The 21,851-nt window shown below is 46.5% G+C and overlaps 1 protein-coding gene across 6 annotated transcripts in view; it reads right to left on the bottom strand.

Annotated features, from left to right (window-relative positions):
• Window positions 1-21,851, bottom strand: part of SNX29 (sorting nexin 29) — a 191,935-nt gene that overhangs the window by 158,191 nt on the left and 11,893 nt on the right. For 5 of the 6 annotated variants that reach the window (XM_044433143.1, XM_044433147.1, XM_044433145.1 and 2 more), the window contains exons 4-11: window positions 19,513-19,637; window positions 16,297-16,477; window positions 13,549-13,619; window positions 12,250-12,498; window positions 9,602-9,983; window positions 7,670-7,788; window positions 3,038-3,119; window positions 985-1,070 (exon numbers count right to left, since the gene is read on the bottom strand). In XM_044433143.1, coding sequence (XP_044289078.1) covers window positions 985-1,070; window positions 3,038-3,119; window positions 7,670-7,788; window positions 9,602-9,983; window positions 12,250-12,498; window positions 13,549-13,619; window positions 16,297-16,477; window positions 19,513-19,637 — 1,295 coding nt within the window. The remainder of the gene's footprint in view (window positions 1-984; window positions 1,071-3,037; window positions 3,120-7,669; window positions 7,789-9,601; window positions 9,984-12,249; window positions 12,499-13,548; window positions 13,620-16,296; window positions 16,478-19,512; window positions 19,638-21,851) is intronic. The other variant, XM_044433144.1, reaches the window with a different exon arrangement.

Here is a 21,851-nt window from a genome sequence, read left to right as displayed (position 1 = left end):
TCACCACCAGCATCTCCACACAGGGCCAGGAAACCTACTGCCAGTCAGGGATGACCAACGCATGGCTTTCTCGATGTTGCTTGACTGGAACTCCTATTGTTTTTGACAATTAGCTACATCAACTAGGATGACGGCAACTGAAAGTCCAACAATATGGCCAGGACTGATGGAGCTTGCAATCCGGCATCACACAGTGCTCACCCCAGCCAGACCAACCCTTGACCTGACAGTGTAAGACACTCTTAATGAGACTCTGGGTACTTGAGTTGACACTGCAGAATGTGAGAAAAATCCAAAATGAATTCATATTAATTCAGATGTCTATAAATCTGACCCATGGGTTCCACAGCAGACTGTTCCTGAGTCACACAGATTCTGTGGGCTTGCAGGAATAAAAACTCTTTTTTTCCAGAGTTATATATCAAATTATTTGTAGAATAATATAAAAACAAACAAAAAAAACCCCACCGCCCTAGATTGTGCATTTCCCACCATAGGTTAAGGCAGGAAAATCTATTCCACATCTACACAAAAGCACATCACCACCATGGATTTATCTTTAGTACTATGTTTAAATCAGCTTTCAACATAGCTGAAAATGAGGTTAATTATCCCCCACTAAAATACACAAAATTGCCTACCAAAGATCGATTGACCAACAGCACGTACAGCGGGCCAAGACAGAAGCAAGCCCTCCCCCTAGCGGCAGCCACCGTTTTAACAAGCCACACTCCGTCTCCTCTCACTGGGTCCCCTTTCCTCAATTCTGTACCTTCCCTTCTTTGTTGGACTACAAATGACAGAGAGTGCTCCTGAAACATGAATCAGTGCGTTCAAATTAAAAATGGAATGGCCATTTTGCCAAGGTGGGCCACAGAATGGCAACGCCTACGCTGACAAACGGTTGGAGCGAAACAAACCTTTCAGAGCAACAGCCTCAGACTCTGTCTGGAGGGAGGGATGCAGGGATGCAGGGATGCTTACCCACTGTCATGGATTCCGGCACATTGGCTGATGGCAGGAGGTCATTCAGTGCACTCCCTGGGACAGGTGGGTTACCTTCTACCCTGCTTTTGTTTAAATAAAGTGAAATACTTTAGGCAAAGCGATTGCAGAGCAGATTTGATTTACACAGACTTCACCAGGCACAATTCACTTCAGTGCAGCAAACCTATTCGCCCTGAGTGGCCGTTGCACAACATACTTTTGCACAACTCTCGTGCACTTTGACTGCAGTATTATTAGTACTGTTCATCCATTTTATTTATGTATTTAAAACGTTTCTATACCATCCCATCACAGACGTCTTGGGATGGTTTACCATACCATTTATAAAATAGAATAAAAAGTAGAAATAAGAGTAGGGGTAGCACAGCATCTGAGGTTAAGTGTAAAACCACCTATTAAAACAAATTAGCCATTACAATATTGGGAGAATAAAAAGGGTTTTGCCTGACACCGAAAGGAAAGAAGAGTTGGCACCAGGCGAAACTCCCTGGGGAGCGTGTTCCACAGTCAGGGCACCACCAGAAGGCCCTCCTACGGGTCGTCACCCTCCTGGTCTCTCTCAAGAATGGCGCCTGCAGGAGGGCCTCTGACTCATTTTACAGCACCTCAATCAAATTCAGACCTTGGCATTGGAGAGTTAAGAAAATTTGGAAAATTTAGTTCCAAAGACATCAAAAAAGACACTCAAATTATGACTGCAGATCCATTAAGGTTGTGGACTAGATTGGGCTAAGGAAATAGGGCTTGCACAATGAAGTCTGTGGAATGTGCTCATTATCCCTAGTTTAGTAAGGAATTCCTGTATCCTAGGAAGTGGCTAAAAGAAAAGAAATCTGGTACAGGAATACGAATGAGGTTAAATACAAGTAATTGGGGGAAAGAAGCAAGATAGTTTTCTCATTGAAAATAATAACAGTTTTGTATTATATCGGGATGTGGGGGGTTGTAGTTTTCTCTAGCCAAGGCTAACTAACAAGCCAGGATCAAGCACCAGTCTAATATCCTAAATTCTTTTAACAAACTTCCATTAGATTAAGGCACAATTCTCAGAGTTGAACATAATGCAGAGGCTTTCCGCCTGGAGGATAACAAGAAGCTCACTTCAGTTTGTGAGCCTTCGCTGATGATCTGGCTTTGATGATTTGGTTTGGGTCAGTGGTGCAGAGAGTTTTAGAGTGGAGGCCAAAGCATCATCCCCAGACATGCTGTGATGTGGATGATGGAGGCCAAGTGGAAGCCAAGTCTGCATCCCCAGACTTCATGATGTGTGCTGTGGATGTTGCCTGGGTGCCTGGGTTTGCCCTGCAGGGGCAGTCCCCATGCAAAAGGACGCAGCTAATGCAGGGAAGCGTCGCTGTTCGGTCCAGCTTTGGGCAACTCAGGCCAAGCAAGAGCGCCCGGCCAGCATCAGGAGGAACAGCCACTCCTCTCAGCACAAGCTGAGTCCCTGGGTTGCAGGGTGCAGCCGGCCTCCCGCAGCAGCTCAGCACCCTCCACGGGACAGAGGTTCTGCATCCCCAGTTTGGCTGACTGCCTAAACCAGGACACGGTTCTGGATGGTTTGCAGAGGCACACAGGGTGGACTGTACAGCTCTGGTTGCTTCTAGCAAGCTTTATTTTCCATCTCTCAAAATCCACCACTTATATGCAATGAAACAACATGCCGTCCCTTTCCAAGCCCCAGGCACATGGACCCCCTCTGCCCCGTCACCATTCCCTTCATCATCACTTTGTGTGAGAAGATTTGAAATCCGCAACTTGGACACAATTCTCAACTGCAGTATGCAGGTAAGCAGTGGTTTCTGCAAACCATCTTTTGCCTCGCTCAGAGGCAACAGTCAACAGACGTACGTGGCCCGCTGTTGACTGTGAACTGAGCTTTAAGGAGGTGGGGAAGAGTTGAAATCAATGTAGGTTTTTTTACAAGTTAATCGGTTATTTATTTATTTTATTTATTTATTAAAGCATTTTTATGCCGCCCCATTCGCCGAAGCCTCGGGGCGGCATACAACAATAGCAAGCTGCATACCTGTGGTGCGGCTCAGCAGTTCTTTGAGCCAGTTCTGTTGGAAAATCCGCGCTTTCATGCTCATTGCCATTCTTCAGATTGCCTAAAATGACAGAGAGACAAATTGCTGGAAGACAATATGGCATGACATGGTCCCAGGACAGAATCACGTCACTCTTTCCTTTCCTGGCCCTTTACTTCCTTTCCTCTTCCTTGCCTGCAGCTTCCCTAACTTCCACGCTCAAGAATCCAACTGTTTGAGGCAATCCCTCCAGGATGGTAATTTTGAGTTAGAGTGCAATGATGTACTACATTAAATATTATAATCAAGGGACTCGAGCCCATCTAGTGGTTGATTAGTGAACATCTCTATTTAAAACCCACAGCCTGCTTGCTAAAAAACCCAGGCTTTCGAGCTGCAAGGTCGGCAGGAGCTGGGACGGAGCAACGGGACCTCACCCCGTTGTGCAGATTCGAACCGGCGACCTTTCGATCAACCAGCCCAGCAGCATAGCGGCTTAAACCACTGCGCCACCTGCATCCTCCAGTGGTGGCAGGTGAGGCTAGAATAGCTGAAATGGCAACCTGTTTTAGCTGGAAGCTCTTACAGCCAGTAACCAGACCTTAGGAGAGGCATCCCAACCTTTCCAGAAGGGCAGAAAACTGCACACAAAAAAACCGCCACGCAAATCTGTGGGTGGGCGAAAAAGGATGGGGCCTAGAGAAGGAGCTGGGAGATGCATAACATAGAAATGTTCTAATAATAATAATAATAATAATAATAATGTAGAAGGCCTCCGACTGAGGTTTTCCACCCCTGTCTTAAGCTCTTCCACTGCCTTGCTGGACACGCACTGTGCAATTCCAAAGGCTTTCCCTGTGGCAGTGTCCTGGCTTTAGGAAGTCACCTGAACATGCCACCTCTTCCCATACAATATCCACAGCGTCATATTAGGAAATTCCTTGCAACCCTGGCCCTTTATATAACCTCCCAGTCGGCCTTTGTAATGTATTTTTTAAATAAAACTATGCGTCGGTGATGCAGTATGCAGAAAACATCACGTGTGCATCAAATACCGTGTTACACCACAAGGAGCAACAATTTTATTTTTTAATATATTATAAGCAGGTTTTTAAAAATGAGACCCAATTGGCATAAAACTCCAGCTTCAGTGTGTTCTGCAGGAGTTTCTCCTTGTAGATTTTATCAATTTTTTCTCCTAAAATGTATAGACTGGGTGCGCAATGGCTGGTCATTTATTGTGACTTGGACTGAAAATACTAATTTTATTCAGAAGAAGAACTGGACTAGAATATCCCTTTTAAAAATGTTTCTTCATTCTGCAATCTAAGCACATGAATCCAGGTAACAGGTCAGCTAAAGGAAATTAGGTATTTTATTATTCCTCTAGCATAGATACCTTTATTAGCCTAATTACTACTTAACTTTTTATCAGGGTGTCCTTAAATCAATTTGAGGGTGGGGGGGCATTAATGCCATTTCACAGGTAAGTTAGAGGTAGTTTATTATAATTTAACCCAAATTTTTAAGCAGCCTACAACAACCCTTTCTAACATGGAATCCCACACCAAATCTAACAACGCCCACTGCAAGCCAGGCATCAAGAAAGATAGAGAAAGAAAAACGCAAGCCAGGGGATGAAGGAACCGCAATGCAAAGCCGGTGACCGACAGCAGGGTGCTACATGGTGACATGCGGTGGGGGGACCACCACAGCGTTGCTTTGTTCCCCCCCATTTGGCCTTTCAGTGGGACAGGATCGATTAGCTGGGCATCTCCAGCGGTCACACGTGCCCGTCGTCTTTCGCCCCGTGAGGCTCTTGAGCCATTCATCACTGCTCCGTGGGCCTTTTCTTTATCCTGCCAGCATGACAAATGCTCCGAACGGGTCCTTCAGGCCACCCACCCCTGATGTACTTGTGGAGAGAGACGATGTGTTGATGCTCGAGTAGCTCTGCCTTGCATTGTTAGCCTCGGAGTTATCCGCTGCTCCCGCTAAATACTCTTTTTAAAAGCCTTCCAGAGCAAACTCCTCACTTCTCGAGCGCGACTTGTTTGTTTTCATTTCTCAGAATGAATTGCATAGCCACATTTACTCTTTCCCCAGACATTTATGTATGCAGTCACCATTTAAAGTTTAGTTAGTGAGGGGAAGAGAGGCTTTGATCCATGGTCTGCAGCAAGCTGATTGCTCTTCCTACCAGGAGCAGGCGGTCACTTGACACAACGGAGTGGTTACCCTTTGCAACTTTTTATTCGCAGTATCAGAGGGAGAGAAAAGCACAACACAAAATGTGCCCCTGCTTAAAAAACAGAAAAATTGTCATGCGAGCAGCAGGGAGATCAATGAGAACTGCACAAGAGTTCTGGAAGCCTCTTTCGGTACCTGGTTTCTTTGTACGTGATTCACGAATAAAACACAGTTATTCATCTCCATGCTTGGCACTTTTCTCCTTAAGGATAAATTGGGGGCGGAGGGGCTTCCCTGGGACTCTTCTGTCAGATTTGGGAGACAGTGGGGAGCACCCTTATTTGGGTTTCTCCTTCCTTTATTAATAGCCTGGCCGCCGTGATGCCGGCACTCACAGCCCCCAGAATGACATGCCGTCATGGGCTGCGTCCAAGACTGCCCTCGTGCCTGGCAGGGCAGGGATGCTCGGTGCGGCATTTGTCCCACCTGCGCTGAAAGAATGGCTCTGGCTGCCTACCCTGTGCTGGAATCTGCACAGGTATTCGTGATGGCATGTCTGAGCAGTCCAATACCTGGCATTCTCCAAGCAGACTGCAAACAACTGAAAAACTGAGATTCTAAGGGAGAGTTCAAGATATAAAACAAAACGCCAATACACAAAAGAACAAAATACAATAGCATGCAAAACATTTAACAGTTCTAACAGCCTCAATCGAAGTCTCTAAAAGGTCTGGAAGAAAAGGAAAGTCTTTCCCTGGCACCAAAAGGGTAACGCTCTAACACGCTAAGTGCCAGATGAGCCCCTTTGGGGAATCAATTCCATACATGAATAAGGCCTGCCTTCTTAGCTAGCTTCCCTTTGGAGGGGCACCCAGAGGATGGTCCCTGATGACCCAAGGGCCCACGTGGGCACATGTGAGGGAGACATGCCCCTTAGCCCTGCTTGAGCCAACTGACCATGTTTGAGGCTCTGTTGTGACAAAGTCCTACATATCTCAGGACTAGGATCTCCGGCTGGCTGCCCCCTGCAAGAGACACCCAGGCAACCGCTGGGAGCCCCACTGGAGGCCTCGCGGGTCATTCCACGAGCAGGACCAGGAAATAACTCCTCAGAAGGCCCTCTTAGCCGTGGCACCCACGCTCCGGAATGCTCTCTGTCACGGGCATTCCGACATGTGGCAAGCGTCAAAATGCTTCCTGAAAACGGTTTCCAAAGGCTTTCACTGACTTATGACGGACTATAAACACTGCCGTTTTCTTGCTATCTGCTGTAATATTTTTAATTATTCATTCTTTTGCATCATTTTATGGTATACTTATACATGCATTATACTGGGAGCCACTTAGAGATTTCATTATATTAAGCAGTGTAGAAGGATAATACACACAGTCCATTTATTTATTTAGATTTATATCCTGCTTTTTTCTTACACTCAGTTCAAAGCAACTTACATTATTCTCCTCCTGCTTTCAATCTTCTCCCCAGAACAACCACCCTCTGAGGTAGGTTGGGCTGAGAGTCTATGACTGGCTGAAGGTCACCCAGACTGCCCCAGTCCCAGTCCTGTGCTCTTAACCACTACACCACACTGGCTCTCTGTTTCAAAACAGGAGTATGGGTGAGTTGTTCCAGAAATTGCAGCCACTGGGCCACCTGGGGAAAGCCACAGAATCGCATTCTCATTCAGACTTAGAAGCTTCCTTCAGGGTAGTGGAAGAGGCTTAAGTTTCACTGGAGTTCCAGTTTTCATCTTCCAAAGAAGACGGAACAGCAGCACCAAAAATAACGTGACATTTTGCTTGTTCCTCAGTGCATCCCGTTGGCAGATTAGTCAGAGTCTGTTCTACAGACTTAGAATCAGAGAGTTGGAAGGGGTCATTTAGGCCATGGAGTCCAACCTCTTCCTTACGCAGGAAACCATTTTAAAACACTCTTGACAGAGTGCCATCAAGCATTTGTCTGACTGCCTCCAGCAACTGGGAGCCAAACACCTCCTGAAATGGTTGCAATGTAGCAGTGGCAAATCAAAACTGAAGTAGTTGACCTGCAATATGCCATACCATATGCTGGCTACTGTGAATATTCAACCCCAGGCAGAGCTGATCGAAGTTTGCCACAGAACATTAGAATGTGAACACTCTAGGTTAACCAAGGTTAAAATATCCATGGTGAAGTTAACCACAGGTTGTTTAATCCACAATTAACCCACAGTATTCAGCTTCATGGAACAGACCTGGTGTGGGCTGCAGAAAATAGTGGATTAATAAATTAATCCACAATTTTCCAGAGTCACATGTGAAAAGCTCCAGTATCTGACTGCTCTGAATGTTAAGAAGTCTTTCCTGATATTCAGTTGGAATCAACTCCTCCTCCAGGCATTTTGAGTCCCCATATTAGCATCCTTTGTACTTCCAACACGTCCAACCACAAAGATACTCACCAGTGTGGGAGAAAGAGCCTACAGCACTGACAGGGAATAACTCATCAGAATCATCGTTCAACGTTTGCAGAGGGCTCCAAGCGCAAACCAGTGAATTACTTGTCACTTCCTCGGATGATCTAATTAATGGTTTAAAAAAAAAAAAAAAGATGTGTCAGATCAGACTTGAAAGAAAGTGCTCCAAGTAGCTCAAAAAACATGAAATGGAAACAGCAGAAGGAAGAAATAAAAGAGCATTCACGGCAACAAACATTTCTGTGACAGTGCCTATCGGCCTTTCCCCATCGCAAACTGAGGAGGTGGGACCTGAAAGAGGCACCTGGAGTTTATGGGAAAGCGTGGCTCTTCAGATGTGGCTGGCGATGGGGCTGCTGTCCCACAACATCTGCTGGGTCACACAGTCCTCACCCCAACTTGCGTCAGAACAAGCCACCTCTTCCAGGGACAATTTCTGCCTCCTGACCATCAAGCAGATGCTCACCCATGCGCAAGGGTCCCACGACTCTGGTTCCCTTTTCCAGACCACAGCCTGAACCCACATCCTACAGGTGTCGCATGGGCACCCCTTCAGCAGAAGTGGCCGATGGCAACCTATATGCCAAGGTGCCACACCGTGGTACTTTGCTAAAGGTGCATCATAACACCTTCATGCTCACTACCTGCACCCTCTGTCCCCTCTTTTCCTCATCCGCACATGCCTGGACCTTAAGAATAACTCACAGACTCACATATGCCTACCTGTGCCTTAAGATCACCTCTGAAGGTCCTCCTCCGGGAGCCGCCTTGCAAAGATGTGAGGAAGGCAGCTACCTGGAGAAGGGCCCTTCCAGCAGTGGGGCCTCATCTGTGGAATTCTCCCCAGAGATGGACGCCTGGCGTCAACAGCGTATATGCTCCAGCACCAGGCAAAAGCTTTTCTGTTCACTCAGCATTTATGTTTCAGTGGCACTTTATTAACACCTACAGGCGGATCTCTGTCTACTTCATTGCTTTGGTCTTTTGTTTTACTCTTCTTGCTTTCTACTGGGATTTTTGTATTTATCAATTTGCTTAATTATGTTGCAAATCGTTTTGTTTAGTTTTGCTTATCATTTAATTGGAAGGTTTTTATTGACTCTTAATCTGTTTTTAATACATTGTATTATGTTTTTGTATTTTATTGAATGTAAACCGCTCAATCAGTTGACACGGCTGAGTGAACAGTACACAAGATTTTTAATAAATGAATGGATAAACTTAAAAGGGCTATTCGACAGGAAGCCACAGAATTGCACATGGGGAAACCACATAAGGCCACGCCTGCACGGTGCTCACCAGCTGCCCACATGGCACAGTTAGGAGCGTACGAAGCTGCCTTATCCTCAAGTCACAGCCTTGGCCCATCTTGCCCAGGACCGGCAACACTGGCTGGCAGCTGCTCCCCAGGGTCTCCGGCAGGAATCTTCCCAGCCCTACCCTGGATCAACCACGGGACCTTCTGCAGGCCAAACAAGGCTCCACCACTGAGCCTTTCCTAGCTTCAAGCCAAGAGGCATAGCAGGGAAAATACCACGGAAATGACAGTGGGAAAAATGGTTGGGAAGCAAAAGCAGTGCAGGAACGGAGCACGACTGCCCCGCAAATGATTACTTGCAAGCACCAAACCTGTAAGTACAGGTGTGTGAGCACCACACCTGTATTTCCCCTGTTTTTTACTTGGTTCATTTGAAAGCTCTTGAGTGAGTCTTGACCAAGCTCAGAATGGGTGGCAAGAGGAAGTCTGCCCTCTCTTCCAGATGTCTTGGAGAAGAACATTTCCCAGAGATGAAAGCCATCCGTGAGAAGCCGGGGCGGCAACCTTGGGTGCCGCCCTGAGCCACCAGCTTACCTATTAATCTGCATGGGAAAGATACCGCTCTTCTCCTCTCAACCCTTTTTCAGAGTAATACTCACTTTCTACAAGATTCCTTGTCTTCCACCATGCTGAGGTTTCCTAGCATTTTGCCATAAGTGCCATCGTTTTCGTCCGCGTCGTCGTCATCGTCGTCATCTATACTTTTAACATCCAGTTTCTGGAAGCTGCAGTCTCCATTTAGGTAAGTGGAACTGTTCTTCAGCAAAGGCATGCTCTGCTCCCCATTCAGTTTAGCAAGCAAGCCCACGGAAGGAGGTACTAAGGAAGACAATGACCTGTCCGAGTTTTCTTCTGAGCTTTCACCTGCAACGCTTGCCCTGAGATCATCCCCCACATGCTGTTCATCCTCCTCGTCATCAAATGAAATAATATTTGTGACTTTCTTCTTCTTCTTCATCCTTTCTTTCCTGCACTTTAAATCTGGGGGACAGAGAGAGAAAGAAATGGAAGATTCAAAGAAACAGAGCCTGTGCATAAAACGATCATTTTGCAAGCCCAAAAGTTACAGGCTGAAGCATCCAGAGAGCATCAGGTTGGGGAAGGCAAGCTATTCCCACATCGCCTAAAAACAAATCTTGCTTTTACCTTATGCTACATGCCTGCAGGTTTAATCACAGGGGCAAATGACTAAAATCAATGAACTAGCCAAAGGACCTAATTACAACTACACAGAACAGAAGGCATGTCTGTTCTAAAGATCTAGCGCAGTGATTCTCTAAGTGGGCAATACCAACCCCCTGGGGGGTGGCAGATAGATCCAACTGACAGTGATCAGTTGCTTTAAATTTGCAGTAAAGGGCTCTAGGGTTGTCAACCACAAGGAAAAGGGGTGGCAGTCCAAAAAATCTGGAGAACACTGATCTAGGGCATGTAAAGCTCAAACCACGAATATCCACATTCATGTTAAACCTCCAAGGTTTTATCCTACAGCATTTTCCCCCAAAGAAACGGTTTGGCAATACCATTTTAAAGAGGAATTTAATTCTGCAAATCACTGTTCCTGAAAGACAGGGCCCACAGATACGCTGGCAAAAACAGCTGAGCGGAGGCACCTGATTCCAATTTACTCTAAATTTGGCTCCCTGCTATTTCTAGATGAACAACGGATTTCTGAAAGCATTCTTGGTTCATGTTAAGTTGCACGAGAGCCCCGCTCAGCTTTGGAGACATACCTCAACTGAGAGAACGGAGGGGTCGTCCAGTTTTACTGTCCTGAAAAAGGACCTATGATTATTTTAAAATATGGCTTCACCCAGCTGCAAAATTAAAGCCAGTGCAGTTAAAGCATCATATGAGTAGTGGGGAGGCCCAGATTCTAGCCATGAAGCTCCATGGAAGACTTGCGTCTGTCACTGATGCTCAGTGACTCACCGAACCTACTCCACAGGGTCGTTGTGAAAACAAAGTGGAGGGGGATTATGTCTGCCACATTGGGTTCCTTAGAGGAAAGGCAGGCTATAGAAGCGATGGAGACAGTTCTAAAATTGCAGCACTTACTTTTACACTCTAGCCAGCCCTCAAACAACTGTTTGGTATGTTACCGAACAGTTACAAAATCCAGCTTTTCAAACAATTTTTGCTTCGTCTTTGAGAAGCGGGTTGCACTTCTGGAAGATTATTTAAAAAATTTATTTGTGCTTCCTCAAAGCTCTTTGGATTCAAGCTCAGACATGGGACCTGTCTATTTCTAGGAAGACAATGTAGGTAATATAGCAGAAGCTGAGGTCAGACAGCATCTTTGCATTAACAGATGCATGCTGTGATCAAATACGTATGGCAGTCCACTGCAGAACCCTCTGTTCCTGGACCGAAGCAAAGAAAATGGGATTTTGCGGCTAAAACAGCCCAGATTGCAAAGTGGTCGACCAACATCAGACGATTTGCATGAGACATGGCAGTCGCTGTCGGATCAACAAATGGGAATAAGGCGTCCTCATATGGGCCTTCTTCCCCTGGTGATCTCGGCAGGGACCTCGGAAATGGCTTGAAACCCCTTGCGCCACAGGAACTGGACAACATGCTCCCTTCCATTGGGTCAAGGGCCAGTAACTGGCCAATAATGATTGCAGGACCAATAACTGAATGAAGTATGTTAGAATGCCTGGCGCCTTATGCATTCACCTGTTATTAAAAACAATATTTAAGAAGAAATGCCTGATGAGAGCAGGTCCCAACTAGCCTCAAGGTTGGGCTCTTCTTGTCCCCTGCTCTTTCAACACCGGCACCAATATTTGGAAGCTTGTACCACAGTCTGTCATGACCTCGGGCTTCAATGCTGACCTTTCCAGCACCATTTCAAGCTGGTTCCTTTCAAGTCAATCATAGTCAATATTGACATGGCAAGCTGCGGTCAAGCAGAAAAAGAAATAAAAACTTCTAGTCTCCTCTTCACAGTCCCAGTGGAAGTGAGGGAGCATGCCAGCCGCAGGCTGCTAAGAGTGGTCTAGCATGACTTCAGAAAATAGCTGTTCTGAGCAGAAGCACCCAGTCAAACTGGGTCTATGACATGATGACTTGAACAGGAGAGTTCCATGACAGAGGAAGTAGAACTCTTGAGTCCATGCAGATATAAATAATCATCTCTTAGGAAACAAGATGGCTTTGTAAGCAAAGGTGTCTCCAGCTATGCACATCTCCTTGAAACACAGGCTACATTTTTCACTTCTGGCATCTTGGGAGCACTTACCACCACTAACGCTCTTGGACAAAATGGGCAACGGATCCGCCTCTTGATCAGACTTGATTAACATGGAAACTGGGGAGGATGCCGTGATCTCCCGGAACAAGCTGCTAACACCCTGGGTGGATTCCTTCAGTAAGGAGGTTACGTTCTGGGTAGATTCCTTGAGAAGGTCAGAGACAGTGGGTGGACACTTGCTTTGCCCATTTAAATCCTTGTTATCAATGTTGATTGCAAAAAGAATGGAGTTCAGCCCTTAGAGAAAGGGAAACTATCATGATATGGCGTATCTCAGGCAAATTAACAAAAATGACATGAATGAACATAGAAATATGAAAACAGAAATGCATTATCTCAGACTACCTGTCCCTTTAGCTCAAGAACATCTAATCCAAGAGATCTGCACATTTGCAGAATCGATCTCGGCTTTTACTAGCATTTTGAGATGTGCCAACCTGAACCAGATGCAAAACGGTAGCTCAAGTGTTAAGCATCAAGCAGGAAGGGAACCCTGAGTATATGCTCACACCAGGAATAAGAGAACAGCGGCAGCAGCAGTGAGGCCACAGGTCCTTTCAATGCACACATTCGCACCTGTTCTCCCACCTCCCACATTCTTTTTCAACATCTCAAGTTAAGGAGCAAGGACTTTCCAGTGTTGCTATTTCTTGAGAAGCACCCAAAGATCTACCGAAAGTGGAATGCTATGTCATAATGTCGAAAACAAAGAATGAGCAAGGTTCATGTAGGAATAATTTCATCATACTGAAAGAAAAAACAGCCATGTGCAAAACAGAAGCAGAAACACGACTGCTTTCCCCAGATTTAATGAAGGAAAACGGAATAAGGCACTGTATTACAGAGAGATACAACAGATACTAAATCACCTCTTTGCTCCATGTGTTTGGTAATTAAACCAACTCGGGGTGCAGCCCTGCATATATGCAGATAGAAGAAAAACCCCACAGCATGTGAAGGTAAGAAAAGCCCTGCAGGATCAGGCCAGGTTCAGCATTCTGGGCACTTGGGGGGCATGAACCACCCCACAAACAGAACGAGAAAACAACAGCACCCACCCGCCACATTTTCCCGCATACTGAGATTCTGATACAACCCCCAGGGGCAGTATCAGCGCGTCCTGATCTCCTCTCCGACTGACTGCTGTCTGCTATGACCGGCAGCAACACTGGGAAGTCACGAGCAGGGAAGGGCTCTCTCACTACCCAGCGCAGAGTGTGCGCTCTGCCCCCAAGCCGTGGTCACTCCCAGCGTAACCATCATTGGAACATCCCGATGGAGGCTTACCAGCTGCCATGGTGGGAATCATACTGGAGCGCTCTTCATCCATCATGAAGGACCAGTCTTCATAGAAGACACTGACAGAAAAGGCAGTGCAAAAGGTATGCAAATCAGATTATACGAAAGAGAGTGGTTTTAAGTAATGCTTTCTGGTGAGGATTTCAGAAGTAGTCACCTGCTTTCTGACACAGAAAGAAAGCAGGAATGTTGGACAAGGGCTAGCCTATCACATGCAGATTATTTAAGAAATCTGAAAGCGACTGAATGAAGTCCCAAGGCTCACACATTCCTCCTCTTCCTCCTTCTTCTGAGCTGCTGGGAGACACAAATTGCCAGCATGAATTTATTTTCAGCTACCCTTAATCTCAGTTGGCTGCATCAAACCCATCAGAGTCTGGACTTTGCTTCACCTCTCTTTCCAAGCAGATCAAAACAAGAGGCTTCTAACTAGTGCCTTTATTATGTTAATACTGGCCACAGAGGCTAGCTTTGCGACACAAAAGGGAGTTTCAGCAGAAGTGGAGGAATGCACAGGACTTCAACAGAATTAGAATATTAGGGAAGTACGCTTATGCTGAGAAGTGGATTTCAGATTGAAAGCTTCCCTTTCCTTCCCAACTAAAAGGTGTTATTCTCCACCCTCACAGTTTGTGGGACAGATGGAGGGAATCTGGGATGCTGCTCAACTGCTCTCTGTTTTTGGAACAATGGGATGTCATCTGCCCCCTCTGGCACAGCCTGTTTGGCAGCACTTCTCCCAGTATGAGACGAAACCTGGTTCTTACCATTCCCTTGGTTTACCTGAAGCCCCGCTGGCTGTGGCATTTCACCTAAGAATTCTGACCCTGCCTCTTCTTCCCATCCTGATTCATGTTCTAAGCTAGCAATCCTGGAAAACTGTATTTTGGCAGAAGCCAGCCCAGTCCCTGCAATATGAACCAGAGATCGTGATTTTTTAGATCATCGTGATCTCTTTGTGCCACTTTTCACATACCATTCCCCAAGAAATTTCAGATCTAGAAGAAGCCAGTTTAAAACCAGCCTCTTTTGAAACTGACCAGAATCTGTGATAAGCCTAGCTCTGTTTGCTGTAACATGATAAGCCAGGATCAGGAGGGGGAAATATCAATGGTAGCAATGATTGCTGCTCACAGCCTCACAGCCACCCTAGGGAAGAGAGTAGGCAGCACGTGAGCCAGAAATGACATTCTGGTTCAGGCCAGTGCATGTTAATTGCACTAAAAATATTGCTACTCTGTTCTACTCCAGCTCTCTGAGGTTCCCCAAGAAGGCGACATGCCTTCCTGCTGAATTCCAATTATTTGATGGTTTCTTAGCTTATGCATCAATTTCCCTGTTCCCAAAAGGTGATATGACCAAAGCTTAGCTGCCAGCAATAAGAACCCTAAAACTGGCTGTTAGTTGGGTTCTTTTAGCCACACCCCTTGCACCTTTGGCCACACCCACTACTGGAATGCAATTCCCCCCACTTCCAGCAGGAGCGTCTTCAAACCAAGATGAAAGAGGTTCAACGGCCCTATAGGAAAGCCCACATAAATACTGTTGATCCCGTTGGATTCTGTTGGAGGCACTGGCTTGGCCCACTTGAGTAAATGCTGGCCCAAACAGGAAAATCAAATTCTGCTGAAAGTAAGTGACATGCAGGGCCGTCTTAACGCATGGGCCTGATGGGCACTTGCCTGTGGGCCCCATACTAATCTGTGTATGTTAACCCTTGGAAAACTGGAAGGCTTCCAAAATTAACAGTAGTTGTAGTTGTCGTAGGGGCCCCAGGACACTGCTTTGCCCCGGGCCCATCATGCTGTTAAGACGGCCCTGGTGACATGAGGAAAGGCTCCTTTTACCCCACATAAATTTTTGACGTAGAGGAAAGAGAGCTCTCTATTCTATCTCTGCCAAGAGGATGCAAGAGACTAGAAGGGGGCCAACAATCTCAGTCTAATAAACCAATGCATCACCGTTCACTGGAACAGGCCCTGTAATTAATTGCCTTGGAGCTTGAAAACTTCCGCATCTGGCAGTGTCCTAGAAGGCCCAGATTCAAATCCCTGGTCACTCCACAAGGACTACGAGGTCCTTTTCCATTGGATGTCTTCTCTTAGCTCAGCCTTTCCTCCAACCTGGTGTGCTCCAGGTATGCTGGGCCACGCATCCCTGAACTGCGGGAAGTTGTAATCTGGCGTGCGCCAGCTTGGGTCCAGGTTGCATTAGCCTTGAGTAATTCTGACATTGCCTCTGCTGCCCTGCAGCAAATGAGCACATTTCCTAACTCACAAGGTGCTTGGTGAGGACCACTAGGACTCAGCACCACTATCACCACACTGCATCGACGCCCCACTTTTCTGCCTCCCTTGCAGGACAGTCAAGACAACTGAGCAAAGTTCTCCTCCTCTCCACGTTATTCTCACAACAACCACCCTGTGAGATAGACTGGGCTGAGACGCCAAGGCCTACCCAAAGTCACCCAGTGAGCTTCGGGGCCAGGTGGGGACTGAGTTCCAGTGCAACATTCAAGCCACTGTGCCACAGCACTTCAACTGTACTGGAATTCATCCTACAGGTGTCTAGGATCCTAAAAGATCAAATGATAGCTTTGCTATTTAAAAGCACACATGAGGAATTAATCAGTGGTAGTTCACATCGTAATTAGACATTTTGGTCTTCGGCTGGCTCATCAGGCAGCCTCCGCCGGTGTAAATTTGCGCATCAGGAAATCATTAAAAGGGAAGTTACCTAAGCCGATTCTTATCCGCCAGTAACATATGGAAATATCTCTCCAAGGAATGCTCGTTGAGAGCACAGCGCAGCCAGGCACGGCCTCTGCCAACGTCAGTCATGATATTCCTCAGGGAGTAGAAACGCTGCAGCTCATGTTTATTGAGAACCTCTTTCACATAGAACCAGAACACGGGCTCTGAAAAAGTATACAGTCGCAAGTACACGTGAGATTTTCCAAATCCAGTTCGGTACAATGTCAAGAAGTTGGATAAAAAAGTGCCTCTTCACACTTGGGCCAAGCTAAAACCACTCCAGTGAAACCCGTCCAAACTGCCAGGTGGAAAAGAGTTCCTGGTTCTTTACTTAAACCACAGCATCCTGTGACATTCAGGGTGTGGAAACTGCTTTAAGGGCCCCCTACAATGCAGGACTATCAAGATCTTACCTTGGTTTGTAGGGGGCCCTGAAACCAAGCATGGGGGAACCTCTGGCCCTCCAGATGAAGCTGAACAACAATTCCCACCATCCATCAGCTTTGGCCATCCTGAGTGCAGCTGATAGAAGTCACCACCTCTCCCCTGGCTGTCTTTGGCCACCTGCAACAGGCCTGGGTCCCCAGCCCTGTAAGCCGCTTGCTTCACTTGGCATTAAAGTCTGGTGCTTCTATTAGCACAATGGAGCTCTGTTGAGCATTGCTTTGCCCACGACGCTCTGCGTTCATGATACTGGGCAGCTTCCCTTTCCTGATGCTGAGATGGCACAAGGACCATCCATGCTGCCCGGGACCCTTCCTCATCAGGTATTACCTTTGTGAGCGAGAGGCAGTAATGAGCTATGCTTGTTGGCTCACCAGACTTCGTTACCTCTTAGCACCTGTGTAAACAATATTACTCTTGCAACCGTATACAGTAGTACCTCTGCTCACGAACGCCTCAGTTCACGACCGAATCGGGTCGCGAACAAAAATGTAAGAAAAATGTTTACTCAGGTCGCAAACACTGCATCGGGTGATGATCGTGATCATGCCTCTCTCCCTCCCGAATGTGCCCACGATCGCAGTCTCCCCCCAAGCGCACCCACGATTGCGCCCGTCTCCCCCCAAGCACGCCCACAATCACATCCGTTCCCCCCCCCCCAGCACACCCGCGATCACACCCTTCTATGGCCCCGATCCCGATCGTGCTTACGCAGGGGACATGGGCACAATTGTGGTTGTGCTGGGGGGGGGGGGGGGGGAGATGGCCGTGATCATTGTTGTTCTTTGTCACTTTGCTTCAAATTTTTATGATTAAAAAAAATAGTTACAGAACGGATTAACCTTATTTACACTTAATCTTATGGGGAAATTTAACTTGGCTCACGACCAATTTGGGTCGCAACCAGAGTCATGGAACGGATTAAGTTCATGAGCCAAGGTACCACTGGATGTTAATTATGCAGGATGCTGTACACAGGCGCTACCATGCTGCAAGTTAGTGATCTCTAAAAGCTGGCCGCCTCCTTTGTTCTCTGGTTCAGGGTCTTTTCAAGGGGGATTCGGCTGTTGTTTTGGAACCCAGCTGATTGGAGTCCTACCTGGCAGAAGCCCTCTGTAGTATAAGAGGTATGCTGCTAAAAGTTTTGGCAGTCTAGCTGGCGTGTTGGGATATTATTGCAATAATAAATAATCTCCTTCTAAGCAAACCTGGAGTTGGCATAGCATTCTCTGGAAATCATTAAAAAAAAACCTTTTGCCCCCAGCCAGGGCAACACCACCATTGCCCAATCGAGACATCGCAGGGACAGGAAACCGAGGTTTAAGAAACCAGGAAATCCCCTCTACAGCCTGGCAGAGCAGAAGGGGAGTGGGGAGGAAGCAGCACTGCCTGTACTCAAGTGAACTTGGGGGTGGACAGGTTGCAGCTCCCCCAGTGAAAATCCCGCCTTACTAGGATTATTTCGAGTTACACTTTTTAGTCTCCATATCCTTCATACAGATTGTTTGCCTGAACAATTGACATGTGGACAATCTCATTTTTTAAGGGATGCTGATTTAATACTTTAAAAGTAGTTTTCCAGGTGGTTGAATATGTAACCTCATAATGGGTACTCTTGCATGGAGATCGCTTTGAAGCTATTTACCAATTATCCCTGCAGAGTTCAGTTTCTAATGCCAAACCCATCTCCAGCATCCAAAGGTCATCTAGCTTGCCATTTAATTATCACAGCATGGCTAAATGTGGAGTGCAACTCTCATTGTGCATAGCTACTCCCACTGGGTTCAATGGGCTTCCTCCCAAGTAAGCATGCTTAGGATCACAACCTAAGGAGGGAAAAAACATCTCTACCTGCTGAGTTGGGGGAATTTTTTAATTAACAGAGAGGGCTAAGGATAAGTGCCTGTTCATTAAGCAGAGTATTAAAAGTGGATTCCTAGAAACTGAAAAGACTCAGAATGGGTAAAGAGATTAGAAAAGCGTTTGCCTTCTATCTTGAAAACCCTCCTGGAATTATCTGGCCTAACCTAACATGTAAGATCTTAGGAAGCAGCCTGAAACTGAGTCAAGCCCTTGCTCCATCTAACCCAGTACTGGCAGCACTGACTGGCAGCAGTTCTCTGGGGTTTCAAACAGGGTTTGCTCCTAACTGTGCTCAGAGATGCTGGGAACTGGACACAAGGCCCTCTGCATTCATAGCAGGTGTTCTGTCCCTGAGCTTTGTCCCCAGCATTTGCCTTGCCGTTTTCCGTCCCATGCTAGGACCCGACACATTGGCTCAGGCTAGCTCTGTATTCGACAAGATGCCTGATTGCCAGAGGGCTTCTATGCAAGCAAGCGGGTCAGGCCCGCAGCGACCAACAGGCCCAGAGGGCTGACAGAGGAGGGGCAGATCACTTGGCAGAAGGCAGCCCTTTCTGTCCATCCATAAGCCTGCCATGCACTCGTGCTTCCACGCTCTTACCCAGCTAGTAAATCCTTGTGCAAGCTAGCAAATTCTCTGTGCTTATGAAGATGGACAGCTTCAAACCACTTTGTGAAACTCTTCTCCCCTCTCGACTGTCTAATATGTCCTAAAACGATCGACTTCAGCAGTAGGCAGCATATAAATGGAAGTATAAATAACGAAATAACAATCCTAATTATGCTTTCCACAAAAAAGAGGGACACAAGATAGAATGGTTCTTTCTGTTGCCAGCTGCTTATGGACAGAACAAAAGACCAGGGAGTACAGCATATTGGACTTCTGAATTACCCATTTCGCTTTTACTGGAAAAGCCGGCTGCCTGTCGGAGGGCTGCCGCTGTCAAGGCCAGTCCCCGGGTCCTCTTCAAACCATGCTGGAGTACAGATTCAAACTGAGCACAGAGGCACGTAACTCTGCAAAAGAACAGCCATGCAGTGAGAAACGCTATGGGAAAAGTAGAAAGGCCATCGGAAAGGGAAAAGAGGCCCGGAGCTAGATTTCAATGCAGTCCGCACCAACAGCCCAGGGTTAATGCCAAGTTGGGCTGACCTCTCATTTAGCATGGAAATCAATTTCCCCGAATGCTGAGATCTCATCTCCGATGGCCGTGCCTGCTGTTCACCCCTATAAGCAACACTGGGGAAGGCTTTTCATCCACCATACCCTAGAAAACTGGAAAGGCTGGGAAGACAACTTTGAAATGACAGCTTGCTTTTCTGGAAAGGCACAGAAGTTCACAGACAGAGACGGAATTATAGGTGAAGTTAAATTTAGGTTACGAGTCAAATCGGATACTCAGTCCTGAGACTTTGGGAAGAACTTGAGATGCATACGCCAAGGAATGGTGCCACAGTTAACCTATGGAATGCAATTCTTCAAGGCGGGCAATGGCTTTGATGGCTGTAAAAAGAAATTAGCCCAGGTCACAGATGATAAAGCTCCCAAGGCTACTAGTCATGATGGCTACATATCACCTCCGTTATGAGAGAAGTACACCAATTTGGGGGGAATGTGAGTGAGGGGGCGCTACTGCACTCATGCCCACCTTGTGGGCTTCCCATGGCCACTGGGTTGGCCACCATGGAAGATGAGACGCTGGAGGTAAGGGAACAACGCAGCAAAAAAGCAAAGCAAAGCAAATGCAAAACAAAACGGCAAAGGGGGCATTTCTCACCCACCCAGTGACCAACACTTGCTGCAAGCCACAGAAGTGCCCAGGAATTCAGAAACATTTTAATATATTTAAGAGAACGTCAAAGTAAGTTTAGTAAGCACTATTTCCATTTAGCAGATCTCTCTCTCTCTCTGTCTCTCTCTCTGTCTCTCTCTCTCTCTCTCAATGTTTAGGCACAGCAAGAAAATGTCAGACCAGAGTTACCATGTAGGCCATCTTCCATAATCTAATACCTTCTGATGCTTTGGACTGCAGTCTGCAGCCTTTCTGTCCACTGACCATGCTGACTGTGATTAATGTCTATTGATGTCTAAAGCATCCAAAGAGCACCAAGATGGAGAAGGCTGATGCAAGTAGCCCAAACGTCAGGGAACAGATGCACGAAGAGGAAGTTTAAAAGACAGGCACGTCAGGGAACAGATGCACGAAGAGGAAGTTTAAAAGACAGGCACACTAATTCACTCAAGCAGAATAGTTTCATAACACACTTGCATTTCAAATACAATGAAATGCACACAAGAAACTCCTTGCAAACATCAAAAATTGTGATAGTAAGCGCTACAATTTTTCAGTAAGAGAAGAGAAACTGAAGAATGTGGAAGTTCTTCTGTTTCTTCTCCTCAAAATAAGCTAGCCACATTCTAAGAAAATCAAAAGTATTTTCATAAGAAATAACCACTTCCCAACCACAGTAATCTCCAGGGCAGCCAAATCAATCATGAAGCACCACATGCGTGGGAGTGACCAAGCACGCTGGCTCCCACTCAGCTGAACAACTCAGGGATGCTCTGTGCTTGGGCACTTGTTCACAGTGTGTGACCCCAGAATTGTGGGTTGTTGGGGGAGGCACAACACACCTGATATGTCCACATGAATCACTGTTCCTGCCTCCATTCATTTGTGAGCTGGGTTTTGCACTTGTCTGTGTTCTCTGCTTTCCTACCATAGCTTACCAATAAATATTGTTATTTTAAAGTGAAATGTTTAGGAGGGTTGTATCTCATTTTTTCATTCTTTTATTTTTTTTGGCCAGCTACGGATACCTACTAGCAAAGGACAGGTGGCACTCTCTTCATAGAAAGGCTTTGTCAGCTAGTTGGCTAATAAGGTAAGGCTGCAAACCTGTAACCAACAGTCTTCGAGTGATCGTCTCTGCATTCATACATATGGGCTCTGCAGCTGCATAGGTTGTCGGTTAGTTAGAGAGTCCCTAGCCAGTGTTTCATGCCCCTTTCCCCAAATGCTATATAAAGGTGGGGCTTCCTCCAAAAATGCCTAGCTAGGGAATCTCTAAGGACCTTTCCAACAGCAGGACCTGAGCAGGTGCGGAGACCGTGTGTGTGATGCACCGAGACCACAAAGAAGAATTGGGTGTTATCTAAATACCAAGGGTTTGAAATGCTCCCCTGACAAACTGGGTCATGCCAGAGTGGAGGCTCTGGACAACTGCCTG

Source organism: Varanus komodoensis, unplaced genomic scaffold, assembly GCF_004798865.1.
Source record: "Varanus komodoensis strain SLA01 unplaced genomic scaffold, ASM479886v1 scaffold26, whole genome shotgun sequence".
NCBI lineage: Eukaryota > Metazoa > Chordata > Lepidosauria > Squamata > Varanidae > Varanus > Varanus komodoensis.
This window is presented reverse-complemented; position numbering and strand designations above follow the sequence as displayed.